Source organism: Callorhinchus milii, unplaced genomic scaffold, assembly GCF_018977255.1.
Source record: "Callorhinchus milii isolate IMCB2004 unplaced genomic scaffold, IMCB_Cmil_1.0 Scaffold13, whole genome shotgun sequence".
In the NCBI taxonomy this organism is placed as follows: domain Eukaryota; kingdom Metazoa; phylum Chordata; class Chondrichthyes; order Chimaeriformes; family Callorhinchidae; genus Callorhinchus; species Callorhinchus milii.
Genome location: NW_024704754.1, coordinates 17,602,343 through 17,618,960, shown reverse-complemented (window position 1 = coordinate 17,618,960; position 16,618 = coordinate 17,602,343). Strand labels below are relative to the sequence as shown.

The window sequence follows — 16,618 nt, the reverse complement described above, 5'->3', positions numbered from 1 at the left end:
TCTCAACAGATCTTTCAATCCCAATGCCCTGCCCTTTAATACCTCTCCTACTCGTTTATCTCTCCGTCTCTTTCAAACTTTGAATGATGATCCGTTCACGCACTTAAATCGCAATTGTGAGTACTAACTTGTCATCTGCAGCTGTTATAAATGAGTGCTTCGTATTTTTAGCTCATTTCACTTCCCATAAACTGAAACTGACTCAATAACCGCAAGCGAGAAACCTGGGTTTGATTCCCGGCAGGGCGACATGTTGGGCAAGTTTCCTTATTCCGCACGCCTCTGTTTACCTCGCAGTAAGTAGGAACCCAGCTGCTAGTTGATTGGCGGATCGCTTTTCCAGGGATAATAATCCCTCGAAAAAGAAAAATACTCATAATTTCGCCACTGAATCCACGACTATTGAAACGATTCACCCAACTTCCTAAAAGTTACAGCGGATCAGTCTCCCTATCTCATCGAGATGACTACTTTTAAATCACAGGAACTTGTCTATTTTTTCTTTAAACAACAAGAAAATAATCTTTTTGCAGCTAAGTTCCTGGTCCCGCCGTTGGCCGGTATTTTGGCTTTGATGAAGATCGCCATTTCCCTAGATACAATGTCTTGCAGTTCCTGTTCTGGTTAGTTTACATGACCTGCCAGTTCTTCAGAAAAAAGAAGTCCATCCCATTTTCTGATAACCCTGAATCCACTGACTTTTATAGGAACTTGTCAAGTTCTTTTTTGAAACCATTTAGAAGGTCGTTGTTAGAACATAAGAATTTGCTGGGCCAAAAGAGACCAAGGTCAATCAAGTTCTCCTTTCACCATCCTGGCAATCGCTTGCACATGTCGTGCCCCAAACCATGTATTGTATCCCTAGGTATTGTCCCACACCTCGTGGCTTCCTTCACATCCCTATCAACTTTTGGCAAATAAAATCTCTTTTGCTACCCTTATTTTAAAGCTATGATAATAATAATAATACTAATAATCATAATCCTTGCATTTGATATAGCATGTGCGCAATTGGCTGCTGCGTTTCACCCACAAAATACACAGTCACTACACTTTACAGTATATTCTGTGAAGCGCTTTGAGACATCTCAACGACGTGATAACGCACTATATCAAATGCAAGGATTATTATTATAATTATTATTATTATAATTCATTTTTGACCAGAGATATTAATATTCAGAGACAGAAGTCTAATTGTAAGCATTATGTTTATTTCATGCTGTTATTTTACCTTTGAACAAGCATATTTTTTTCCCCAACCCTGGATTAAAGCGTTTATTTTCTATCTTGCAAGATAGAAATCGATAAATGACAACATCTTCATTTTGGGGGAAAGAGCATCTTCTTGGTATAAACCTCATCCCTTTGATCGACATGGCTTCTCTGGGTTATTTTCACTTGATTACATTTGGTTAGGTTCCTGACAGCTCAAATTCCTCCGATGCTCTTGAACTCTGTGAGCGAACATGAGAAGCACAAATTAGGCACATTTCTTATACTAATAATCCTTGCATCTGATATAGCCCCTTCACACACCGTCGAGATGCCTCAAAGCGCTTCACAGGTTATTCTGTAACGTGCAGTGCCTATGTATTTTGCAGGAAATACAGCAGCCATTTGGCACACAGCAGTGCCCCACAAACAGCCATGGAGTGAGTGACTAAATTTATTTGGGGGATTGTTGGCCAAGAAACCCGGAGAGAGACACTCCCTTCTCTTTTTGAATAGCGCCGTGGGATCTTTAACGTCCTCCTGAACAGCTAGATGGGTTCACGGTGTCATGTCTCATCCGAAGGACGACACCTCCGACATTGCAACAACCCCCCCCCACCCCCACCCCAGCACTGCATTGGAGCGTCAGTTGAGACAGTGCGATTCCAAGTCCCGACGTGGGGGCTCGAACCCACAACCTTCTGCCTCAGAGGCACGTGTGCTACCGCTGAGCCGGACTGACACATGATACAGTCATAGAAACTACAGCACAGAAGGAGGCCATTCGGCCCACTGAGCCTCTGCCAGCACTCAACCACTGGAGCTTCACACCAGTATCCCAATACACTTATGTACGTACACATGTGACATACAGTTCATTTGCCTCTGAGTAAAAATTGGTTAACGTTTGGAAACTTGATTCATGAATAATCACCCTACCCAGTGGTTGACTCCAGTGCTATGTCGTTGAAGTGAAGTCCACTTTGATCTCCACGATCTGTGAAGAATTAGTTGAACGGCATTCATAATTCCGTAAAACATTTAAGAGATCAATAATAATTTAAGAGCTCAATGAATCTTTTCATCTGACACAGCGCCTTTCACGTCAGGAGGACTTCTCAAAGTGCCTCACGGATATTGCAAAGTGGAGTGACTGTGTATTTTGTAGGTGAACGCAGGAGCCAATTTGCGCACAGGAGCATCTTAATTATAAGAAATCCTATCGATAAACAGCGCAAAATAGATCCTAATATTTTGCAACTTCACCGGTATTTTGCAGCTGTCACGTTGACTGACAGATAAAGTCACTTCAACCCCTACCCTCCCTACCCTCTTCCCCTCCTGATTCCTACCCCCAGCTCGGGTCGAAATTTCCGATTGTCCCGACGTGAAAGGCGCTGTGTAAATGTAATTTGTTGGTGTCGCGTTTTTCAACAGCGCCACCCAACAGTATATTTAACAGTTACGTCCCTGTGCGCTTAACACAGTGGTGACATTAGTGAGAGGTTCACCTAAACCATATTTCTAAGCAAGAGCATGAATTTCACATGGTCTTATTCTAACTAACCAGAGCACTGTTCAAGACCGACTTAAACTTAGGCGAGTGGGTTTCTATCTGGCCCAGGGAGCTACAGAAATTTCCATTAATTCCCAATGGAAATGGGCTGGGGAGAAATTAAGGGGTTGCAGGCACTCATGTCTCTCACCTGATGTGTTGACCTTCTGCACGTAGCACATGATTGTCAATATGGTGCAGAAAATATGAACGAGACCCAAGGAAAGAAAAATTATACCGGGTGTGACATTTTCTGTCGGAAAAAAAATCAGAAGGCTTAATTGCAATCTCTTTAACTTTTTCCTACCTTGATCGTAACAGTACTAATCCATGCATTTGACATAGCGCCTTATCATGTCTCAAAGCGCTTCGCAGAATATTCTGTAAAGTGAATTGACTGTGCATTTTGTGGGCGAAACGCGGCAGCCAATTGCCCACAGCAGCGTCCCCGCAAACAGTCGTGGATTGAGTGACCAAAGTGTTATTGTATTTTTTTGACGGGATTATTAATCTGCCAATCGATCGACTCTTTAAATGTTAAACTTGATTTAAATGTTAAGCTTGCTAACTCTGCCTGTCGAGCGAAGCACCGTTTAGGAATATTGGGACAAAAGATAACGGTTGGGAAAATGTACCGATGGACACGACGCAGTTCAGGCTGGGACGCTGATAAAAGTCTTTCTCAACTCTCTCTAAGCTCTCTCTAAGCTTCCAAGAAAGGGAACCCTTACCTTCAATCTGAAAGCGATAACGGATAACAGCCAGAGGTATGGTTCCATTCAACAATACGCAGGCCCAATCCCTGTTGTATTCCCCGATGTTCTTGACCAGCAAGGACACACTGACATCTCCTTCACGTGACCCATTCAACAATTTCCCCTCCAATATATTATTTTNAACGCGGTCCATCCACACCGGCCTGGCTCCTCCAGTGACACCGGATACAGCACACGTCAGCTGTGCGCTCTCTCCCGCGGAGAGAGTGGGAGACGGATTCACCGTCACTGAAACAACAAATGAGATGATCGCTTCACAGAATATACCAATGTTGGGGGAATTATTATCCCCCAGGAAAGCAATCCGTCAATCGACCAACAACCGGGTTCCTACTTACCGCTATTATTATTAAATAATAGTAATAATAATAATCATAACGATAACAGGGGAATTCCTCCATCCTCTGCATTTCAATTCATACCTTTGATGGTTGCCAGCCTAACAGAGGACTCTGTGACACTGTTCACATCGCATGTGTAAAGTCCGGCGTCTCGAAAGTGTACAGGCGAAATCTGCAGAGTAAAGCTGGTGCTGTTATCACAGGTCACAAGGATCCGATCTTGAAACCCCGGAATGGGTGGCTTTGTTTGTCCTTCTTCGGGGCAGGACGCTATTTCCTCGTATCCATTTGGAGCGCTTTGCGGTGTCCAATGCCAGGTGGAAAAACGGCCCCTGGAGCTACTTTCACAGCCCAGGACCATTGCATGCTGATCAGTGACAGGCCAGTAATGTGTGCATCCCTCAACAGATCCATCTTGAGAAGAGAAACACAAGAGACATTGGGAACAAATGAATCAGAGTCAAGGTGGGAGGAACCGGCTGTCAATGTGGTCTTTAAGATTCTGAAGGGAATAGATAATGTAGACCGCGATGAGCTATTTTATCTTGTACTGAACAGTAGAACCAGAGGACACGGCCTACAACTGAAGGAGGTAAGTTCAGAACAAATCTGCGGGAACATTGCTTCAGTGAGAGGGCACTAAACTTATGGAACAGGCTCCCTAGGGAGACAAACGGTGGAAGCAGAAAATGCAATTTGTTTCAAGATCAAATTAAACAGAGCTTTCTGCTAGAAAATAATATCTCGGTATACAGTGTTTGGGGGCACGACATATCAAGCGACTGCCAGGCTGGTGGAAGGCAAACTGGATGGACCGTTGTCTTCTTTCACCAGCAAATTCTTATGTTCTTATGATATCGGTTGCTGCGGCCTGAATTATGTGACTTTTGATGTGATAGATACCATCTGGGCACAAAGTTCTGTGAAAGCGGAAGCGGTTATATTTCCTCACCTCTTCCTCCTCTGCCAAACCATGTTCAACAGCATTGTAGGAGCTGTAGCAAAAGCATGGACTAACATGATATACTTGAGTGTAGGCTGAAACACCGAATACAGTGCATTGCCGGAGATGCCGTCCTTCAGATGAGATGTTAAACCAAGGTCCCGTCTGCCTCTTTAGATGGACTTTAAAGATCTCGTGGCGCTATTCAAAAAGAACAGGGAATTTCTCTCTCCTGCTGTTCAGGCCAATGATCCCCCAGATAAAATTGGCTATTCTCTTCGTAGCTTTGCGGGACATTGCTGTGCGCAAAATTGGCTGCCGAGTTCACCCACAAAATACACAGTCACAGTAAAGTGCATTGAGGTTCCTCCTGGCATGAAAGATGCCCTATCAAATGTCAAGGACTGTTATTTTACGTATTATTATTATAATTGTCAGCAAAGTAAATTTGTACTTACTTAGCCTGATATATTGTTTGGTATCAGATGTGAGCACTATCTCTTCACCATCCTGCACTGCACATGTGTATTGATCACTGTCATTGGCTTTAATCATCAGATAGAGCATGTTGTTGATCTGGAGCTGATCAGTGTCGTTGCTGCTGCTGTTCTGTGCAGATTCTCTGTGTTTCCACTGAAGCCTGACACCATCTGGGAGTCTGGAGATGCTACAGCTGAGGGTGACCTCAGCGTCCATTGATTGACACCTCTCCTTTTGGTCAACTGCAAGGACATTGAAAGATTGAGCCAAACAGTGCACACATAAGCCAACAGAAAGATAAACACTGTCAAAAGATAAACCCTTCAATATTTATCTCGTCAGCAATTGGATTAACTTTCATTACAACAACAACAACAACTTGTACTTATATGGGGCCCTTCAAGCAAGGTAGTGTCCCGGACCGCTTCACAGTGGCAGAGTCTGACAGCGAGCCGGGGGGCGGGGGGGGGAGAGAGGGGGATGGTGACCGGAAACACGATCAAGTGATTATTACAGTCGTTACATCTTACAGTAGATCCCGTGAAGCGCTTCGAGGCATCTTACTGACACGAGAGATGCTATGGCAAATGAATTCCGCTACCCCAACTATGAATCGGTGCGTTATCTCACCATGAAGGCTGAAGGCAGCAACTGTCTCGGTCTCAAACCTTGTCAGGCTCCAGCACGCTGAGGAGCTCTGAGACGCTGCCCCTTGTGAAGGGGCTATATAGTACAAGTGCAAGTCTTTGTTGTTCCAGCTCACCTTTGACGGTAAATACTTGGTATTGACTCAGTGTTCTGTTCTGAGGCTCCGTCTGTCTGCAGGTAAATAATCCCGAGGTCTCAAATTCGGGATTTTCCATGGTCAGACCCAGCGACTTATTTATCTGACGCCATTCCTTTGCCGTATCCTCCTGTAACCATTTTACTCTCCAGTGATTTTGATGTGCTGTCATTTCAGCCAACGCTTTGGTGATGTTTTGCCCCCAGTCTTGGGTCCATTCCCAGACAACGGTGCCTTCTGGGGCAATATCTGATCCATTGAGGACAATTTGGTCTCTACCCACCAAGACATAAACGGCAACAGGGGTTTCTGTAAGAACAAAAACATCTCAGAGGAATTTCTTTCCTCCACTCATCTAATTTAGTTTTATAATTACACTGACACTTAACCCAAGACTGATGGTATCTAGGAGTGTGGAGATGCTACAGATGAGGGTGACATCAGTGTCCATCGATTGACATCGAGCACCAATAATCCAAGCCAAGCACTCTGGGACGCTCCTTGTATGAGAGGCGCTATGTAAATGCAAGTTACTGTTGTTGCATTTAATACAGCGCCTTTCATATCGGGAGGACGTCTCAAAGAGCTCAGCAGAATACACTGTGAAGTCCACGAGTGTTTGTGGGGAAAGAATCCACGACTGTTTGTGGGACACTGCTGTGCATAATTGGCTGCCACATTTCGCCCACAAAAATATAGAGCCAGTTCACTTTACAGTATATTCTGCAAAGCTCTTTGAGACGTCTCAACGACGTGATAAGGCGCTGTATCAAATGCAAGGATTATTATTATCATTATTAAGTTCAGTCACTGCGTGCGATCTGTAACATCCACCAAAGCAAGCGAGACTAATGGTTACTTCCTGTGGGCAGAAAGTGTGCAGTTTGAAAGAAATTGCTACTGCCCAAAGCAGAGGTCGATTCCCCGCGAGCGCTCAAACGACTGAGCTACAGAGTAAATTATTATTATTTATCATTATTAACAAACATCTATCCAACTCGGTGTTGAAAATTTGAGGGAGGGAGAAGAGTTCTCGATTTCCACTACCCTTTGCGCAAAAAATGCTTCCTGATTTCACTGCAAAACGGCCTAGCTCTAATTTTAAGATTCTGCCCATAGAATCATAGAACCGTACAGCACAGACGGAGGCCATTCGGCCCATCGTACCTTTCAAAGAGTCTCTCCACGTGTCTGTCACCAGAGAAATGGCTTGGGGGAGGTTTGCAATACTTTGGAGCTTTGCTGATGATTGACCAATGCATTGATCAAGCCCCAGGTCAGCTGGAAGAGCATCATATAACACATTGAAGAGTTGCACCATTGCAATGATATCATTCCCTTACCTTTCGTGAAGGTGCACGTAAGTAGAAGTAGTAAGACACGACTCACTAAAGTTCTCATCATCGTCTCCCCTTCTGTCCGTCTGTCGGTCGGTCTGTGTCTGCCTGACTGGCAGCTTCTTGCTGCCTTGGACTGAAGCAATCACTTTTGAACTGAACACTTCCTGGTAGTAAAACCACATCAACTATCTAGAAATCGCACTTCCCCCCCGTGCTCACTTCAGAAAAGACCTGAAAGATACAGATTTGAATGAACTGCTCTGGTGCCTTGTGTCTCTGTTGCAGTTGCTAAAAGATGAGATCTTCTCGACTGGATTAGCTGCGTGGATTCCCTGCCACACACTCTATCGTGATTTGATGATGAACAACAACAACAACATCTTGGATTTATGCAGCGCCCTTCATCCCGGACACAGCATACTCTCAGAGCGCTTAACCGTAGGGGAGCCTGACCCTGAGCCGGGGGGAGAGAGGAGGTGACCAATAGCATGGTCTAACCAATAGTTATGATCTAAAAGAGGGGAAGGAAGGGCACAAGGCAGAGGGATTGGGGGTGAGAGCTTCGAGGTTTAGTGGCTGAAAGTGCAGCCGCCGATGGTGGGGCAGAGAGGATAAGGGAACTAAAGGTCACAAACCTAATTTCCTCCAGCGATTTGCTCATCGTTCGCCCACAAAATACACCGCCGCTGCACTTTACATTGTGTCAACGACGTGATAAGGTGCTCTAACAAATGCAAGGATTATTGTTGTTATTGTTAATTCAATTTCAGTTTCTCCTTTTACCGGTTTAATGGTTCTTCCCTTCGCCCTGTCTGAGTAAACAGCGTATTTTCTTCGTCTCTCACGTATCTTTTCTGTGCCACTTTTAGCCAAGTTTTTCTTGAACGTTCAAAGCAATAAATTGCAAACCCGAGGACCTTTTTTTTCGGAATCCATCGGCAACACAAAAAAAAACTGTTGATAGATTTATGGACGTTTTATGTCCCGCACTCCCATTAGAAGCTACCCGCGAACCCGCTGTTCGGGAACAATAGAGGATAGAGAGAGGGCCGAGCTGAACAGCTGTACTCACTCTGATGATATGAATTTGGCGAGTAGGTTTTTTTTCCTAGCTTTCCTTTTGATTTTGCAGGTTAACGGAGACCCAGGGTGAGAAACAAGAAAAAATTGGCCAAGGTTTCCCCCCTTGGCCGGGAATCAAACCCAGGTCCTCTCACTTGCCAGGCGAGTGCTCTAACCACTGAGCCAGGAATTGAAACCCTTCCGTTGCAATTGAAGCAACCCTCAGTCGGGATCCCAAAACCGAGCGCACACCCTTTTGCGACTGAGCCTGAGAACCATTGCGCTCGATGCAGTTTCAACCGTTCGGCGATTGAACTCGCTTGAGATGAAATTATGGCAGCGCTCAATTTTCGGCTGATCCACTCCTCTTGTCGATGGATGTTACCCGCTCAGTACGGCAGAGGGCGACATTGTACAAAGCCAAGTGACAGTGTCTCAATGAGCTCCAGGTGAAGAGAAGACCCAAATTTGATGCTTATGGTTTGCAGGAACACAGAGAGATTGATTGGAGCAGTGGGACTGGGTAGGTACCCCGATGGGTGTGTCGGAGTTTGCTCGGGAGGGTTAGCAGAGTGGGTCGAAACTGCTACCCGCTTCAGAGCAGTGACACCCACAACAGCAACTTGCATTTGTAGAGTGTCTTCAAGCCAGGTATCATCCTGAGGCGCTTAAACGGAATGGCTTTTCTCCCGTGTTGCAAAATTCCCTCACCCTAGTGCAGTGGTGGCCAACCCTTGGGCCGGAAGTGGCCCTCGTTGCCGTCAAGAAGTGTCCGGTCGAACAATCGCACTAGTCCGGGTGAGTCTGTGCTCGGGGGAAGAAAAAAAACCTTAGTTTTAATTTGAGGTAAAAACGATCAGCTAAAATCAACGAAACGGAAAGGTGGACAAGCATAAAGATGATCAGGTTCCTGATTACGGAGCCACTATGTCACAGCTTTGGAGCTGGTACATTCAGTGGCCACAGCATCCCGAGGAAACAAGGAAAAAATTAGACCAGATTCTGCAATAATGACTGGTGGAGTGAATTAGTAGGAAAGGTATTGAAGGGCAAGTTAGTTCCTGCAGCACACTGGTTAGCACACTCGCCTCGCAAGCGAGAGGAACTGGGTTTAATTTCTGGGTAGGGCGAAACATTGGGCAAGTTTCCTTCCTCCACACGACTGGCAGATCACTTTCTGGGGGTAATAATCCCTCAAAGTAAAAATGTGGTCACTCAATCCACGACTGTTTGTGGGACGCCGCCTGGTAGAATTAGCTGCTATGTTTTGCTGACAAAATACACAGTCAATCCACTTTACACTATCAAGCACGCTGGGATGCTACCCTGCATGAGGGGTGCTATCTAAATGCAAGTTGTTGTGGGTGAGGATACCTAAACGTGTTCTCACATGCACCCTTTACAGCGAAGGTCAATGAGTAGGGTTCAGAGCTCAGAGTTCTGGCTGGTACCAAACCTCTCTAAAAGCTGCTGTGGATAAGACGTTGGAATGTAGCACAGATGCCTCAAATGCCTGGACTGGTTTTCGAATACTCCGCATTTGTGCCTGCACAACGTTCCCCGTGGCACGCTGAATCTTGTGCAGAATTTGGCAATAGAACCATTTGTTACTTACCTGAGGAAAGCCTGAACGCTAAGCATCATTTGTCAAGGTTTGGTCCTGTTAACCCATGCGTATCAGTCTTTGCGTCAGAAGGTTCACACGTTACTTTTTTTTTAACAGTTCTATGGCCTGATGTCTGTTGCAGAAACCCATCACTGTGGTTTATGGGGCCAGCCTGCTCCTTCACAGACAGTTTAGGTACAATTTACCACTGCGCTGTGATTTCAGGGGGTTTGAAGCCCCAACCTTGTGACTCAGACCCGTGAAAAGGTTAAAAAAAAGTATAGTGTGACACTCTGAGAGGCAGATTGGGCTTCATTGGGGTCATTGGTGACGGCGTTGATGAAAATGGAGCATCTCCAGATCTTGTACTCCCTCTTTTCGCTCAAAAAGGATACAGTCAATTCGCTTTACACTGTACTCTGTGAAGCGCGTTGAGAGACGTCGCGACGACGTGATAAGGCGCTGTATCAAATGCGTGGATTATTATTATCATTACAGCACTCGGCCAAGTTCAGAGGGAAGCTCCCTCAATTCCATTCCCAAAACAGTGTTGCCTTTTCCACAGTCCGCCTTGACCTCCCACACTAACAAGCCTCACAGTCTGCTCGCTGCTGCCAAACTCAGTGACTGACTGTGCTGATCTGTGACTTCCTTCGGGATGGCCGACTGCATCGAAATTGTCCGTACTCAACTGAGGGGAAAGAACAGCATGATACTAATCCGAGGATCAATCATCTTGTACAATGTTATCCTTTGGAATTTCAATATAATTCCAATCAGATTTCATTCAAAGGGACATCAATATTCTTTTCTACAAGGCACGTTCAACATACATCAATGCGATTCTAATCTGTGTGCTTCCGGGAGCTTGGACACGCCTTCAAAGTAGCTCAGTAAAACATCTTGCAAGCGAGAGGACCCGGGTTCAATTCCCGGGCCAGGCGAAACCTTAGGCAAGTTTCCTTACTCCACACGCCTCTGTTTACCTAACAGTAAGTAGGAACATGGTTGTTAGTCGATGGCAGATCGCTTTCTGGGGAATATAATCCTTCAAAAATAAACAATGTAGTCACTCCACCCACGAGTGTTTGTGGAACGCTGCTGTACGCAATTGGCTACCGCATTTCGCCCACAAAATAATGCACATTCAATCCAATTGACAGTGTATCCCATGAAGCGCTTTGAGATTAACGACACGAAAAGGCGCTGTATAAATGCAACCATTATTATTATCCAAACGCAAAATCCTGCAGATGCTGGAAATCTGAACAATCAAGATTTCCAATCTGACGAAGGGTCGTGGACCCGAAACGTTGACTCACTTTCCTTTCTCCATAGATGTCGCCTGACCCGCTGAGCGCTCCCAGTTTTTGTTTATTATTATTATTATTATTATTATCATTATTACTATTATTATTATCATTATCAGCGAGTTCAAAGACAATGTGTGTGTGTGTATGTGTGTGAGTCTTGAAAGTTTCTGACTCAGGGGCAAAAAAGACTGAGTCAGGGGCTGATGACTCAAAATGATTAGTAAAAGAATAAGGAAGTTGAGATAAGGAAATAGTACATTCTAATTCAGCAAATCCCAGTTTAACATGTGCACGAAGTCTGGGTCAGGTTTTAAATAGACTGTAAGTGGATAGTACCGTAAGCAACCAAATAAAAATGACCACTTTCATTCCAACACCCCTTGAACAAGACACTCTGGAGCTGAGAGCAAACCTGAGGGGGCAGCATGTTACACAAGAGAGAGCTCCCCAAATAATAATTATGTTCATTTATTTGTTTTTTGCAATATTAACTCAGAAAAGTTAATTCATGGTTAAGATTCAAGGATTTCTTTGGCTGTGTGTGTGTGTGTGTGTGTGTGTGGTGGGGGAGAGTGGTGGGTGGGGGGTGGTTCCTCTAGTTTTTGGTGGGGAGGAGAATGAAAATGATTATTTTAAGAGAAGAGAAGAAAAATGAATCACATTTCATGTTTGATTGCATTATATATGCAATTATGCATTATATATCTTTTATCTCCCTCCCTCCCTTCCTTCTTGCAGGAAATAGTTTGGAGTGAGTTTTTTTTCCTTGTGAATGAAGTCAAAAGATAATTGAGGGTTGAGGTCCAATGCTTGATTTGGGGGATGGGGTGGGGGGAGAGAGAGAGAGAGATGGAGAGAGAATAAAATTGCAAAGGAAACCAAGTGCACAGTTTTAATGTGAAGGGCATTGTAAATCAGAACCCACTTATAGTCCATTAATTATAAGTTATGTTATGCATTATGTATATATATATAAAACACACTGCTTACACCTGGCTGACTGGGTGGTTAGTTTTAGAGCAAAGAGAGAGGGGGTGGTTAGATACCCAGCCAGCTAGGATTTGGCTTGCAATTTGAATTTCTCCTCTTAGGTGAAATGTGAGATTTGGGAGGTAATCACTACGTGGCAGTCGAGGGAGAGATTTGCTCATAGAAGCTGGATTCCCAGGGAAAGGGACTGGGCAGAGAAAAGCACAAGAGGAGAGAGACACACACACAGAGAGAGAGAGAGAGAGAGGAGAGGAGGAGTGATCTGTTCACAAGCTGTTTTGCTGGAGGTGAGATAGAGAGAGACACACACATACACAGAGATGTCTAGTGCTGTGATTTGTTGGGGGGGGGGGGATTGGTTGGGGGGTTAGACATGGGTTGCAGATTGTCTTTTGGGCTGTTGTTTGGGTAGGAAACATGAGAGACAGAGAAAGCAATGGCATTCTTGGCTCCTGATTGCTGAGAGCTTGGCTCTGGGCTGCTCAGAGTGTAAGGAAATCAGGTTAAAAATACCAGCCAGGAGTGAGATTTTCTCCCCCCCTGGGGGTGTGTGTGGTGCTTGTAAGAGGAAAAATCTGCATTTTATTTTATTTCTCTCCTTTTCTTAGATATCCAACAATGTAATTGAAGCTGGGAGGTCTTTTTGAAGCCAGGCTTCAGCATTCATGTTGGTGTCTTGTTATGTAACACTGCAGTGCAACAGTGTATTGGGGTCTCCCCTTTGATCAGCCGCATTGTGGATGAAATTTATATATTATTGACTTGTGTTTTGTCCATCTCTGTGTGTCTGAGGAGGAGGAGGAGGAGAGGGGAGATTTAAGCTGTAAATTCGATAATTTAGCAAACCAATTCCCCCTCGGCTTGTGTCTTAGACTTGTTATTCACATCAACATGCAATTGAAACAGTAACCTGTCCAAGACTTTCTAATAATAATAATAATAATAATGATCCTTGTGTTTGATATCGCGTCGTTGAGACGTCTCGAAGCTGCGCGGAAATATACTGCAAAGGGCAGCAGTGTCCCGCGGTGGTGGGGGGTGGGGTGGGGTGGGGGGGGAAAGAAGCGTGTTTAACCGTTTGGTTTAATGTTTTAATGTTTAGATTAATTGCTGAATGGTGAAATCGACAGCAAGTCCTCAAAGGCTTATGGTTCAGATTGCTGTGTGCGTGTGTTTAACTGGAGGGATGATCTGAAACATTTCACACACAAAATGCGCAGTCGTTTCACTTTACAGTGCATCCTGTTAAAACGCTTCGAGTCCTAGCGACGACGTGATAAGGGGATGTATCGAACGCAAGGTGTACTGTTATCTGCTTGTTAGCGCTACACAATGTGCCACCCTCTGCTGTCACGTAGCCCACCGTTACTTGGGTGGGCGTTGTTTTTGGAGTGGAATACATGTAACCGACTTTGCAGAGATGCAAGCTTCTTACACGCATGTTGCCGGTCCGTCTCCAACCAGATGAACTTCTCCGCGCGCGAGAGAGAGAGAGAGAGAGAGAGTACCTCTGCTCGCTACAGATCCTGACCAGAGGCGCCGAGCTCCTGGGAGCAAATCAAAAGCACGTCCGCAACGATTACAGGCTCTTTTACCAGCTGAGTGCTGTGGTTCTGGTAGAGTAGAGTTTTAATAACAATAATATGTAATTATCCTTGCCTTTGATGCAGCGCCTTATCACGCTATTGAGACGTCTCAAAGCGCTTCACAGAATATACCGTAAAGTGAATTGACTGTGTATTTTGTGGACCAAGCGCGGCAGCCAATTGCGCGCAGCGGCGTCCCTTAAACTCGCGGATTGAGTGATCAAATTATTATTTATTATTTCGAAGGATTATTACCCCCGGAAAAGCGATCTGCCAATCGACTAATAACCGGGGGCGTTACTTACTGGCGTGTGAGGTGTGTGCGTGGAGTGAGGAAACTTGCCTATGATTTTGCTCCGCCTGGGAATCGAACTCGGGTGCTCTCGCTCGCGAGGCGAGTGCTCTAACCACTGAGCTACAGGACTACACCCAAAATAATGACCACCCCATCCCACCCCACCCCAGAAGCTGTGGTTGGAGCAATTTTTTTTGGGTTGGGGGGGGGCGGGGTCAGCCGGTTGTCTGACTCACGTCTGACCCATCACCGTTGCTTGAGAGCGTCCAAATCACACTGAGAATTCCATGCATCCCACCTACACATGGAAATTCCAGAGATATTTGTTGGAATGGAATGCGCTCTCTCTCACCCTGGAGGGATGCGTTCTGCTTAACTAATTCCGGACAGTATTAGGCGCAGGTTGGCAAGCGGCCGAGGCTCGAGGGGGAGCCCAGAGCGTACGTTGGGTGTAACTGCTTCTTATTTTGTGCTTTCTCTGAGTTTTGTGTTCGGAGACGGCTGCAAAACTCGCGCTCGTTGGGTCGATTGGCAGCATTCCGGGCACGCGTCTTCCAGTAAATAATAATAGAAAATAATCCTTGACATTTCACGTGGGGAGGACGTCTCGAAGTGAGTCCCAGGATTTGACCGTAAATCAATCCATGAGTCTCCAAGCCAAACCTCCTGTTAGATTCCATCTGGTTAGACTCCAGATCCCTCCCCGCCCCCCCCCCCCCCCTCCACACCGCAACATTTTATATCGTGAGGACATCTCAGCACCTTGGGATGTCCTCCTGACGTGAACGCCGCTGTACAAGTGTAATTTGTTGTTCTTATTCTAAGTGTAAAACAAGAACAAGAACTTGTCTCGCAACTCCTGGCACAGAGTAGCGTCCCAGCGCGCTTGCAGTGTAGTGTTTATGTAGGCGAACGCCGCAACCATTTTTTTGCGCAATGCGGTGACCGTCGTTCTCGGCGACGTCCCCGCGAACAGGCAGGAAGTGGGCGACTGGTTTTCCTCTGCCGTGAAAGGGTTAATCTTTATCGGACAAAATTCAGCCACTGCGCCTGAAACTCTCTCCCTCAGTCCATGGGCCTTGCCCCCTCCTTCCCCATCTTCAGGTCGTGCCTGAAGAACTTTCTTTTCGGCCTTTCTCCTCACCTGTCTCCACCCCCACACCCCCCCCGCCCACACCCCCCGGCTCCCTGACTCAGCGTCATGCTCCACCACAGTCAAGCACTCTGAGACACTGCCCTGCGAGTTGTTACAGGGAAATAATCCTTTGCCATCTTGCCTGAAAAGGCCCGCGCTAGACTTGGCACAGATTTGGACGGCTCAGGCTCAGGCTCGCACTAATCCCATCTGTCCCGAGTTGGATGTGAACGCAATCCCTTGAAGAGGGTGAGTCATGAGTAAAGGCTTCCAGGCTTGCATTGCGTGTCGGCGAGTCACAAGAATCCGAGCATTCTCTCCGATTGCGCTTCCTGGGTTCTTAAATGAATGTCTGTTTCCCTGAGGTCACAACCCCAGGATTCCCGTTTTACAGCTCACATATCTTGTTCAGTCTAAGATGCAGAAGGAAGTGGGATGGGCTGAGGAGAAAACTAGACAGCCCTATAAAATTCGATTCCCAACCGTCTCTAGACCCGCTTCTTCGATTGAGCCTTCGGTCACCCTCCTACCCTTAACCCACCCTCCACCCCTCCTGATCCCAAACCCCAGCTCGGGTTCAAATCCCTGACTGTCCAGCGCCTTCGGACGTCCTCCCGATGTGAAAGGCGCTGTACAATTGTAATTTGTTGTTGTTGGTATGTGTTCGCTGTTAACAATGCGTCTGATAAAGGGTTTAAGCCAGACTCAAACTCCTGAGTTTGCCAAGTTCCTGCGGTGAGAAAAGTTCTCCTTGAGACACTGAAACCACAAATAGTTTTGCCTTGTGCAGTACACATCTGTTGTTTTTTTAGTGAGGCTGATGTAATGTTCAGCAATAATAATGTCAAATGCAAGGATTATTAGCATTATAAGTAACCTCAGGCTGTTCTTGGATACTTCTTTTTCTAGTCTTCGAGAAATCCAAACGTATCTGTAATCAGTTCCCAGTTGCAAAAGCTAAACAACGACAAAAAGCTTCCTCCTCAAAGCAAAAGGGAGTCGGTCTGTGGTTGTGCATGGTTCGTGTAGAATAACGATTCAAAGAGCAGCAGGGAGGGTGGAGGACAGGATTCGGACGTGCGGGCTAATTGCCCGTCAATCCAGGAGAACATAGGCCTGGTTGAAGAGGTAGTCTTTTGGGAGGTGGGGGCTGGTGGGTGCGCGATGGACGGAGGGAGTTCCAGAGGTTAGAGACGT

The 16,618-nt window shown here is 45.8% G+C and overlaps 2 protein-coding genes across 6 annotated transcripts in view; one reads left to right on the top strand and one right to left on the bottom strand.

Moving 5' to 3' along the window:
- Positions 1-1,192: 1,192 nt before the first annotated feature.
- LOC103184117 lies at positions 1,193-8,441 on the bottom strand. Its single transcript, XM_007901974.2, has 9 exons — positions 8,218-8,441; positions 7,438-7,567; positions 6,074-6,403; positions 5,289-5,552; positions 3,969-4,301; positions 3,502-3,774; positions 2,922-3,023; positions 2,155-2,212; positions 1,193-1,457 (listed from the first exon to the last, which is right to left on the bottom strand). Exons 2-9 carry the CDS (start codon positions 7,496-7,498, stop codon positions 1,406-1,408), a joined length of 1,473 nt encoding a protein of 490 aa, XP_007900165.2. The 5' UTR covers positions 7,499-7,567; positions 8,218-8,441; the 3' UTR covers positions 1,193-1,405.
- A 4,009-nt stretch (positions 8,442-12,450) lies between these two features.
- p4ha2 (procollagen-proline, 2-oxoglutarate 4-dioxygenase (proline 4-hydroxylase), alpha polypeptide 2) overlaps positions 12,451-16,618 on the top strand; it is a 31,033-nt gene continuing 26,865 nt past the window's right edge. For 2 of the 5 annotated variants that reach the window (XM_042339871.1, XM_042339877.1), the window contains exon 1: positions 12,453-12,692. The gene's annotated coding sequence lies outside the window, so the exon portion shown is untranslated. Of the gene's footprint in view, positions 12,693-16,618 lie in introns of all 5 variants that reach the window. The other 3 variants (XM_042339878.1, XM_042339879.1, XM_042339872.1) reach the window with 3 other exon arrangements.